Raw genomic sequence first — 11,563 nt, forward strand, 5'->3', positions numbered from 1 at the left:
AACAGTTTAGTTTATGGGTCTGCTTTTTCTCCTTGAATTTTATTCAGTTTTGTTAGGTGGGGTCTTGTCAACCTAAGTTTCCTGCTATAACTGAAAAATTTCTGCGTGTACAACTGGTTGTTTGTGTGAAAGACTCAACTCTGTACACATTTTAGGAGATAATTACACAATTCCAGGTTTTCTCAACAAGTTATAAAGCTGCTGTAAGTTTCACCAAATTATACTATAAAGTACTTAAGCTTTTTTATACTTTAAAATATATCTACATAAAATATATTTATATATAAAAATATATTTACAAAAATGTTTTATATGAAATATCTTTATATTGACATATTTCAGTAATATGAGAGATTTTCAAATGAATAAACAAATTTAGAGAGAGTAAGACTTCTATACTTTTTTTCCTTTTAGTCTCTTTTTTTGTTCCTTTTTTGGGACACTTTGTTTCTTGCCAGTCACATCATTAGCACCAAAACTGTCTAAATCAAACCTTTTTTTTTTTTTTTTTTTTTTTTTTTTGCTTTTTAGGGCCACACTTGCAGCATATGGAAGTTCAGGCTATAGGTTGAATCAGCGAATCGGAGCTGTAGCTGCCAGCCTACACCACAGCCACAGCCATGCCAGATCCAAACTGTGTCTGCAACCTACACCTCAGCTCACGGCAACACTGGATCCTTAACCCACTGAGTCAAGCCAGGGATCAAACTCTCATCCTCATGGATCTTTGTCAGGTTTGTTACCTCTGTGCCACACTGGGAGCTCCCAAAATCTTAATGAACAGTCTTTAAAAATAAAAGTGTACACTGCTCTTTTCCACTGTGCCTAGTTTGGCTTTTACTCCCTGTGAAGGTCTCCAGCATCAGGTCAGTGTCTTAGATTTAGAAGAGTCGTCAGTTGACAGAGGCAGTGTGACTTTTCCTGCCTAAATCTTCCACTGTTCCTCAAATGTGCCTTTTTAGGCTTAACCCAACGAATTGTGATTATTCTGCTGGTACAAGCAACTGTGTATCAGGTAACTTTTATCAGGTAGGTTTGTTTATTTGTTTGTTTTTAAAGAAAAGCATATCACCTGACTTGCCCTTTAAGGCTAAGGTCAAATCCTGCTGTGTGTCCTGCCTATTAACTTTACACTCTGTTCTAAAGCAATTAAAAATTAAATCATCTACCCTACCCAACACAGAAGCCTTGACCTTCAAGGGGCTTTTTGAAAGAAGTGGAATCCGTTGCCCTGTCTGTGGCCCCACTGCCTCTGGACTGGAGGCTGGAGTGGAGAATGGGATGAGGCCAGAGGTACTTTAGTACCCAAGAGTTCAGAGTTTAACAGGCAAGAGCAGCAGGTGTTTGTTTTCTTAAGGAGAGTACCAGCCCTGCCCTAGGGGCTGCATCCCAGTGGAGGAGGGCTTAGACAGACTCTCCTTGAGCAACACCTTTTCTTTCTCCTCCACTTCTCTCCCTCACTCCTCCATCCTTCCATCAATCCAGCCACACCTTCCTTTTCTTTTTATCATTTTTAAAAACAAGAACAGGGTAATCGAAATCAGTATGCAGAGTAGATGTGAATAAGAATCGCCCACCCTCTAATGGGAGGAAACAAAATGGGAAGCAGCACATACCAGAATAGTTGGGAGAATGGAGTGGGAACCAGGCCGACCTAGAGAGCGTGTGGGTGTACCGTGCACAGTCTCAGGTCCACTTCTGCAACCACTGACTCTGAGCCATCGTCTTTGGCTAATGGGTCCCCCCAAAGTGCAGCCAGTTCTCCTGGGAGGTTCTGATGACAGATCCTGGCATTTGGGAAGTAGGGGGATGTATTTGAAAACTACCCACTGTGCCCCTGGGGCAAACACACAAAGCAGTGTGCTTAAAATTCCAAACAGTGCTTTGCCTGCTTAAATGATTTTGCTCCATGTGATATATATGTTACATAAAGGAAAATAGAAATTTTGCAGGTTGTCAGCCACTATTTCTCCAAATTAGATTCTACAGTCTCAAAGTCTAGATGTTAAACTTAGTTCGTGCTCTTTGCTTTCCATCAGAAGGAAGCTTAAAAACATAAAAGTGTGGGAGTTCCCATTGTGGCTCAGCAGTAACAAACCCAACTTGTGTCCATGAAGACACAGGTTTAGTCTCTGGCCTTGCTCAGCGGGTTAAGAGTCCAGCATTGTCGTGAGCTATGGTGTAGGTCGCAGACATGGCTCAGATCTGGCATGGCTGTGGCTGTGGTGTAGGCTGGCAACTGTAGCTCTGATTCGACCCCTTGCCTGGGAACTTCCATATGCTGCAGGTGTGGCCCTAAGAAGCAAAAACAAACAAAAAACGTAAAGAGTGCATGTGTGATTGTACGGTGTTATCTGTGTTCTCCCTATGGACAATTGGTGTAAGTCAGCGTGAAGTGTGGGTGAAGAGACTGAGACTGACTTAAGAGTCTTGCTTTATTGACAGGATCATATGATGAAGGTTTCATATTCTTCATTTGACAGAATGGGGGTGGGGTGTGCATGTAAGGCAAAGATGTATCTATGCGGAAGGAAAAGATGTGGAAATTACTTCATTTTGCATAAATATGCTTGGGTTCAGGTGTCACAATATGCTACAAACTATGAAAAAGCTAACTTGGGTTTGAGGTTCACCAGTGAATGTTCTCTTTAATTTGTATTGGAGAGAGAGGTTGGGTGTCAGGCCATTTCACTTTCGATCCCTTGACAAGATTCATGTAACATGAGAAGAGAATCAAGAAACCAAAACTTGAATATCACTCCAGCCACCAAACCCTGGGTGGATTTCCACAACATATGGTTTTCTGTCATTTAAAAATAAAAATTTAAATGCTTAGTGTTTTCATTCTTTGGTGTTTGAAATATGAAATATATAATACTGTTGCTATTTTGCCTTTACTTGATTTTTTTTTTTTCCTATTTCCCCTTTCTTTTTCAGTGGCATGCCCTCTCCCGTGAAGAACAGGCTAAATATTATGAATTAGCACGGAAGGAAAGACAGCTACATATGCAGCTCTATCCAGGCTGGTCTGCAAGAGACAATTATGTAAGCACCTTCTACACACCAGCGGCTCTTGGCTCTCTCCTCTCACTCATTATCTTTCTCTTTTGCTCTTGTGAAGGAAATGTGTTTTAGGGTGTATCTAATGCTGGGACTGTTTGCTATTTTTGAAAGTTAATGAACTTTATAATAAAGGTTTCATGGATATTGCATTTTGAAAGCTTTGCACTGTCATATTTTTTTTTTTTTTTTTTTTGGCTCTAAGTGCTACTGAATTTTTTAAGTAAAAGTTTTTTTAATTAAAAAAAAACTTGGAGTTCCCGTCATGGCGCAGTGGTTAACGAATCCGACTAGGAACCATGAGGTTGTGGGTTCGGTCCCTGGCCTTGCTCAGTGGGTTAAGGATCTGGCGTTGCCGTGAGCTGTGGTGTAGGTTGCAGACGCAGCTTGGATCCCGCATTGCTGTGGCTCTGGCATAGGCTGGTGGCTACAGCTCTGATTAGATTCCTAGCCTGGGAACCTCCATATGCCGTGGGAGTGGCCCAAGAAATGGCAAAAAAACAAAACAAAAAAATTTATCATTAAAGTGTTGGTTAAAAAGATTTTCTTAAAAAGCCCATGATCTCATCATATAAAGGCAACATTAATAGCAGTATTTTTCTGTATTTTTTTACTTGGGGGGGTGTGTGTGTGTCCACATATGCTTTTGTGTCATGCTGCTCGCTCTTATATATACTAAGTATTCTTCTGTTATGGCCTAGTGTTTTGGTATATCAATTTTAACGGCTATACAATTTTCCCTTGCTTTTAGACATTTACTAATTTTTTTTATAATTGGAAATAATCCTGCAATGAATTGTGCTTAACAGTTTTTTCTGTATTTAGAACTTATTTCTGTAGGATAGAGTCATAGTAGTGGAATTGTTGAGTAAAAGATATAACTCTTTTAAAGGATCTTGATAGATACTGTCAGATTTCTTTCCAAAAGTATTGATATTTTACACTTCTTACAATGTATTCAAGTGATTGTTTTGCCACAAACTAATCAGAACTGGGTAAAAAAAAAAAAAAAAAAATTGTGGGAGTTCCCGTTGTGGCTCAGTGGTTAATGAGTCTGACTAGGAACCATGAGGTTGTGGGTTTGATCCCTGGCCTTGCTCAGTGAGTTAAGGATCTGGCCTTGCCGTGAACTGCAGTATAGGTTGCAGTGCTTTGGCTCTGGCGTAGACTGGCGGGTACAGCTCCAATTAGACCCCTAGCCTGGGAACCTCCATATGCCACAGGTGCAGCCCTAAAAACACACACAAAAAAAGTTTCATATTAATGCACTCTGATGTCTTTTATACATTTGATTCAGATGAAGGTAAGTACTGTTTCTTAAGTTATACTGATTTTATTGGCAAAAAATAGCTCATTTACATTGCCAATTATTATTTTAGAGTTTGAACATCTTACTCATGTAGTCTTGATACAGCAAAAACTATTTCTGAGAAAGTATAAATGATACTAGTTTTATCATTTTGTAGAAGGGAATGTTTTTGACTATTTAAGCCTTAATTTGCAAATTTGAAGGTCACTTTCATGTTTCTTGTGAAGCTGACATTCACAGTGCCAGCAAGGACAATCTTAATATTAAATGGAATTGTCCTTTTTGAAAAGGGCGAGGGTAAAGCCATGAATCCATATGTAAGTGAACGTGTGGCCATTGCTGTAGATGGTCCCATGGGGCAGCATGTCTGTGGTCATACATCCCATGCAATGAGGCACCAAGACTTTTGGAACACACTTGTTTCATGTAACATGCTCCAGAGAAAATAACTCCTAGTCAAGGTTTGGATGCAACTATGACATAGGAAGTAAGAGTCTTACTATCTGTTTCTTGGGAGCAGCAGCTTCATCAATGCTCCCGAATTGTTTTGTTCGTTTTAATGATGTCTATTGTCAAGAACTGTCTTAAATTCTTTTTTGTGTTATTTCCTAATCCTTACAGTAATTCCATGGCATAAAGAGTATTGCATTTTATGGACAAAGGAAATTGAAGAATCAGGAGGTTAGGTCATTTGCCCAGGGCCACATAGTGGCCAGGCAGCAAGGGATACCCAGGTCCCCCGGATGTCACAGTTAGTGCAGTATGTCTCCTCCAGGCAGGCCAGCTCAGTCTTCCAGAGCCTGTGAAGGGAGACTGCGTTAGTTGAGTTTGCACCCTGAACTGGGCTTCTGTTCTCTGGACCATAATTAGCATTTTCTGGATAGAGCCTTTGTGATGTCCTTTAAGTGGGAAGATCAGTTCCCCACCTAAAGGGTTGAGACGTGGCCTCCTCTCACCCTTGCCTGTGTGTCTTTTGGGTGTGGTTGGCCTTGTAAGGGGAGTGACTTTCCTTCTCTGACCCTTGGGAGAGCTTTGCTATGCTGCGACTTTGTATAGATTGAGCATTATGAGTTGAATGTCTTTAAGTGAGTGACGCTTCTGGTTCTGATCCTTAAGGAAAGAAGTAAGTTTTCACTTAAAAAAAAAAAAAAAGATAAAAGGAACACATGTTCTCTCCCTGTTGCTTTCTCCCCTTTTCTCCATGTGGAGAGATGGGAAGGAAGTAGTTTTAAAGAAAACCAGGATAATATGAATTTACCTTTCACGATTTTCCTCTGCACTTTTAAAGGAAATTGCATAACTTTTTAGGATCCTTTTAAATGAAGAGGAAGCCCAGCTTTGTTGCATACAGTTTTTATAATAATCAAAATAAGCCCACTAATTTCTAAGGCAAACAAGTCAATCAAGTGGTATCACTGTAGCTAAAGACATTATGGTATATTCTTAAAATAAGAGTATAGGAATACATTCTAAATAAGATACATGCCCTGTATCTTAGCATTTAGTCGTCAGAATAGTATACTGACATTCAGCGAGATCATAGTAAATATATATCTTGGAGTTCTTGCTGTGGCACAGTAGGTTAAGGATCCAGCATTGCTGCAGATGTGGCTCTGATTTGATCCTTGGCCTGGAACTTCCATATGCCACGGGTGCAGCTGAAAAAGGAAAAAAAAAATTATATATATCATATGATTTAAAATGTCCAATTCTATGGGATCATAGATTTTACAACTTTGTTTTTATAACTTTCATTTTTTATAACTGAAGTTTTCATAAATCAGTAGTGCACATATTTTCTCAGGTAAAATCAGCCAAATATTTGTATTGCTAGAGCTTTTAAATATCATCCTTAAAACCACAGTACTATGTATAATTTTAATGAAAACTTTATATGTGTTAACTACATATGAATTTTGTTTGTTGTTGCGTAAGTTGGCATTAATACATCCAAACTCCTTAGGTTCTTTTGTCTACCATAAATGTAAGTGCTCTTGAAGCACTAGTGTATTTCTAGAATATAATACCAGTTATTTCACAAAGGCAATACCAGTCCGGCACCTCAGGCCACAGTCTCCTGTGCTAGGCACATGCTAGGTGGCAGAGATGTGCTGAGACTCAAACAGACATAAGGTAGAGATACTAGACGTGATGTGTAATCTGTTACACTTATTTCAAAAGACGATCCTAATCCAGGTTGGTCATTTATTGTTTAGGTAAACCAGAGGTATACTGTGTCTATGCTCTATTACAGTTTTCTTGAGGGGAAAGTAATTAAGAAAAACAGAAAATTAACCACTATAAGTGGGACCTAAAATTGTACATTTATGAGTAAGATGATTTTGAATTGTATTTAAAATTGCAAGCATATTCATGTTATTATGTCTGTTTTAGGAAGCAAGGTCCACAGCTGCCAGAAATGTCTTTAAAATTACCTTTTGAGTTTTCTCAGGTTCTGTTTTAGCCTCTACTGCTGTCCTTGGTTGCATCGTGTCTATGCCGTGGGGGCTGAGGGGCCTCAGTTAACATCCTGGACTTGTAATTAGATGGTAGAATTCACAGCGAGATTAATCATGAACACTGCCAGAAGGAGGTTCTAAGTGTGACGGCTAAAAGTAAAGGGAATTCCTCAAGTGGGCTTTCCTTGAAAGGGGTTCTATGGCCACAGCCTTAGGTCATCAGTGTGTGTGTGTGTGTGTGTGTGTGTGTGTCACCTACCAGAGTCAGTATTAATGGTATTAAATACGAACCTATACAGGCAAAGGTCACAGATCGAAAACTGTTGTCTCCTGCTCTGTTTTTAGGTACAGATGGTAAAGAGAGACAGAAAGTGAGGCATCTTGATCTCTTGGTTGACTGCCTGCCCATCCTTTTGTATCACATTCATCGATGTGTTCATAGTAAGTCTGTAACATGACAGTGTGCCTCTTTTCCTCCAGGGTAAGAAAAAGAAGAGGAAGAGAGAGAAACTACAGGAATCTACATCAGGTAGGCACCATGTGACTCTCCAGCCAGTTGTCTTGCTTCTGACAAACACCTTTTAAAGTAGGCTGCCTCTTTCTACACAATGCTTTATTCTTCAACTATAACGTGATTCTTCAACTCTACTTTTCTTCCTGCAATTCTTTACAAATATTTGAAAGACCTTTCCTTTAAATATCACTATGTGAAGGTACATCTTTAAAAGCTCCTTTCCCAAACCCTGTCCACCTGGAATCCTGGTGGTTGTTGTTAGCTGTGGTTATTGTTTTGGTTTTGTTTGTGCTTTTGTTGTCTGTGTTCTCTCCGCTTTAACACTCCTGTTCTTTTGTATTTGCATAACTCCTTACAACACAGTTTTTTTATGGTGATTCTGTAATATGCTTATATCCCCTTGAGAATCTTTTCTGTGGTTTGGGGTTATTTAAAAATGTAAAACATGATGATAGGGTTTATCTTTCCTGTAACATAAAATTCAAGGCATCAGTTGGTGAGGTCCTATTTATTTCCCCCTTTTTCTTTCATTAAAAATAAGGCCTCTACTTGTACTGCACAAATAAAAGTGGCTGGTATAAGAACCATAAGAAATAAAACAGACAGGTCCACATAATATTGTAGCTACTACATATTTGGAATGTTACAAAAACCCTCTTCAATAAAAATTTGTTAAAGACACAATTTTCTGCAGGTACAGGTCCAAGAATGACAGCTGCCTACATCTGAAACATGGTAAGAACGACTCTCTAGTCCTACTGCTGACATTAGTTATAAACAGAGGCACTTGCTTGTGACTCTTCTTGCTCGTACTGATGCCACCCAGCATTGCGCCTTTAAAGAGGAAACGCCGCCACCATCAAATCAGTGCTAAAAACATCTGATGGTTTTTATACCGGCTATGGATTTGCAATACAGTATGCGTCTCTCTCTTCTCTTCTTCCCTTTTTGCCCCTTTAATCTTTCTCCATTCCTCTTTCCCTAACTTGTCAAGTATTCCTTACTGACCAGTGGCAAATCTGCCTGCTTCAAAAAAGTAACAAAAAACAAACAAAACACCATCTTATTACTCCGCAAACCCCGGGTTGTGTTGCAGGAGCTCAGGCCTGTACTGGCAGGAGTCAAGAAGTTTTAGCTGTACATGTAGAGACTTCTTCCCAGTTGAGATGATATTAAGAGGCTTAAAAATAGTATATTTGTTTCAAGTGAAAGAGAGATGCTTCCTTTTTTCTCTTATTTAAAAATACGGCGTGGGGACTTACTTGATTAACTGTATTCTGCTATCGAGTTCTTTTTTGGTAACCATGACAGTCTTATCTTTATAGGTAATATTTATTTTACTTCATTTCATTTTTGACATGACCACCAGCCTTGGTGGGAACCTAGCTTTGTAAATTGCCTCGGTCTTTGCTGGCCTTGAATTCAGTGTGTCCACACAGTGACAGTTCTTCTCCGAGGCGCTCCCTTTGAAGCTCTCTACTCTCAAGGAATTTGCATCCCAGTCCCATCAGCTCTGTAGTTTGGGTCTGTCTCGAGTCTTTGCTCTCATGCAGCAGTCTCACAGCCCCAGCGCAGGTGCTCAGACTTTCCATCTGGATTATTTTCCTGCCTTTGGATAATTTTCCTGCCTCCAGGCTTCCTTTCTGCCAGTTCATCCTCTGTGTTGCCTCCAGAGGGATTTGCTGAAACACAGATGGATTGTGTCACTTCCCAACCTAAAAACGGTCAGCGGGTCCCACTGTCTGAAGGACAAAGTGCAGACACATTCGCGTGGCTCTGCATCTGCCTCTCCTTGCCTCCAACCTCGAGTCCTGTGCTCAGTCCAAACAAAAGTATTTGCCATCCCCCAGATAGCCTGAGGCTGCCGCACTGCTGTCCCTGTGCTTGGAAAGCCCGTTTCCTCTGCCTGGGGACAGCATAGGTCTGCGTGGTGTTTCTTAGAAGAGCGTTAGCCTGCAGGCAGGTCATTTGGTTTTTGACTGGAACCAGATGACCATTTAATCTTTTAGAACTTGATTTTGGTCCTGAAATTTCAATATACTTGCCCAGAGGAGCCTGCAGAGATTTTGGCACCAAGTAGATATGAATTTTAAATCAGCTATTTGCCTAGGCAATCTTCTTGAGCTTTTTAATCTTCATCTTCCTCAACTGTACAACAGGAACCGTAACACCTGCCACCTCTGGTTCTTGGTTTATTGCATGTGGCTCCCTTTCTTCCCTCCACCCCACACCAGAACTAACTCAGCTGCCCTCTCCTCTGAAACTTTCCTGATCTTTATTCAGATTCCCCAGGTTCTTCAAAATTGCGTCGTTGTTTTATGGTATCAAGTCTTCTAAACTAGTGCAGGCAGCAGGGCTTTTCTCCAGGTGAGAAGAGGATCAGCCCTTCATATAGGTAACCAAACAAGGTATCAGAAAAGTAATATCACAGATGTTTGTATTTAATTCAACCCAATGGCTATTAGTTGAGGGACCTTTTCTGAGCTGGCCTCCCCACTTTGTTATTAGGAGCACAGGCCCTGTCCTCAGAAGCTCATGGCATCAGAGTAGAAATAATTCTAGTAGCAAGCACATGCGTTTGTACTTTTTTTTTTTTTTTGCATTTTTTAAAAAGAATGTTGTCCTGGAGTTCCCGTCGTGGCTCAGTGGTTAACGAATCCGACTAGGAACCATGAGGTTGTGGGTTCGGTCCCTGCCCTTGCTCAGTGGGTTAAGGATCTGGCGTTCCCGTGAGCTGTGGTGTAGGTCACAGACACGGCTCGGATCTGGTGTGGCTGGGGCTGTAACGTAGACTGGGAGCTGTAGGTCCAATTAGACCCCAAGCCTGGGAACCTCCATATGCCTCAGGTATGCCCCTAAAAAAAAAAAAAAAAAAAAAAAAACCAAAAAAGCAATAAAATAAATACATAAAAAGGAAGCTGTCCTTGTAAACTCCGAACACTTAGGTCTCGACAGCAGCCCTCTTTATGCTCTGCCTCTAAAAGCCCTTATAAGCGAGACATGCTAAGGACCAACATGCGCTGATTTACTCTGTCTTCTATTTGCACCAAAAATCTTTAACATTATTTCTATTAAAAATCATTTAAAAGTATGTTTCTGTACTTCATAGTTTGGTACTTGGTTTTGTGTCCTTAATGATTAACATATATAATATTTTAGAAGATTAGGCTGAATGTGCGTTTTTGTCCTAGAACATACCCCAATGTCCCTTTTTAAAATAATGTTACAGCAATCATTGTCCTGTCTTATCACTTGTTTTTTTCTAAAAGTCAAGTTTTCCCCTCTACCCTGTCCCAGAAAAACACAACAAAGTCCTCCCCCATCCTCCCCCCAAGAAAAAAAATTCTCACCAGCGGCCAGTGAGACTCCAGTCGGCTGGGCTGCACTTAATCAGAGTCTCCAGTGTTCCTCTCTCGTCTCGTTGCTGGATCAGTCATGCAGCCTTTGAAGTTCTGTCCTCCACACTATCCTATTTTAGAGAGCCACACTGGCAGTCATTTGATAAGAATTACTAAGCGGAGAGGAGCTCAGATTTGCATTCATAAAGATTTCAGCAAATTAGGAGTGAAACTCTCCCTACTGTTTCCCCACCCCTTTCTTTGTTTTAAAAATTCAGAAACTTCTATATGTGTAGTAGTTGTTTAGTCATTACTCAGCATTTATTGAGCACTTTATAAATGCCAGCTAGCTCCGTGAGACCTGGAAATTCAGCATCAAATGAGGCTCGGAGGTTCTTGCTCTTTATTGCTTTTACATAGCTGGAAAAGCAGTCAATTAAAAACAAACAGGGAACCATAAGTGCTATAATAAAAATGAAAGGGGGAGTGATTTGAGAGTCCTCTCTGGGTTGGTGGTTAAGAAAGGCCCTTTTGGGGAAGTAACACTTGGTGATAACCAGTTGTTTTCCCTAGAGGGTATTCTGTGTATTGTTCTAAAACAGAGCAGTTCCAGAAATGAAGACCAGAGCGTCAGACCACCGTGTTGTAGAGTTTAAACTACAGTAGAGCCACCCCAGTGCTCAGATTAGCCCTCCATGTGCTGTGTGGCTGGGGCAGTTGGTTTCAGCCAGGAGACTGGCTCCCCAGGCAGGAGTGAAAGGGCCATCTCACCCACCTCTAAGGCCCAGCTTCCTGGGCCACTGTGCACCCTGCAGGCTGTACTGCCTCCCAGTGTCATTAAAAGGACTTGGGTCTCTTTGTTTGCTAATTTGTAGTCCTCATT

The 11,563-nt window shown here is 40.6% G+C and overlaps 1 protein-coding gene and 1 long non-coding RNA gene across 16 annotated transcripts in view; one reads left to right on the forward strand and one right to left on the reverse strand.

The window, feature by feature from the left end:
- LEF1 (lymphoid enhancer binding factor 1) overlaps positions 1 to 11,563 on the forward strand; it is a 119,568-nt gene that overhangs the window by 96,275 nt on the left and 11,730 nt on the right. For 8 of the 15 annotated variants that reach the window (XM_021100277.1, XM_005666939.3, XM_021100273.1 and 5 more), the window contains 3 exon segments: positions 2,938 to 3,045; positions 7,309 to 7,357; positions 8,037 to 8,077. In XM_021100277.1, coding sequence (XP_020955936.1) covers positions 2,938 to 3,045; positions 7,309 to 7,357; positions 8,037 to 8,071 — 192 coding nt within the window. In that variant the 3' untranslated portion in view covers positions 8,072 to 8,077. 15 annotated transcript variants of the gene reach the window in all.
- On the reverse strand, positions 8,656 to 11,561 carry LOC110262175. Its single transcript, XR_002346835.1, has 2 exons — positions 10,693 to 11,561; positions 8,656 to 9,024 (listed from the first exon to the last, which is right to left on the reverse strand). It is a non-coding gene; the product is annotated as an uncharacterized LOC110262175 (long non-coding RNA).

The sequence above is a fragment of the Sus scrofa genome, chromosome 8 (genome assembly GCF_000003025.6).
Source record: "Sus scrofa isolate TJ Tabasco breed Duroc chromosome 8, Sscrofa11.1, whole genome shotgun sequence".
NCBI lineage: Eukaryota > Metazoa > Chordata > Mammalia > Artiodactyla > Suidae > Sus > Sus scrofa.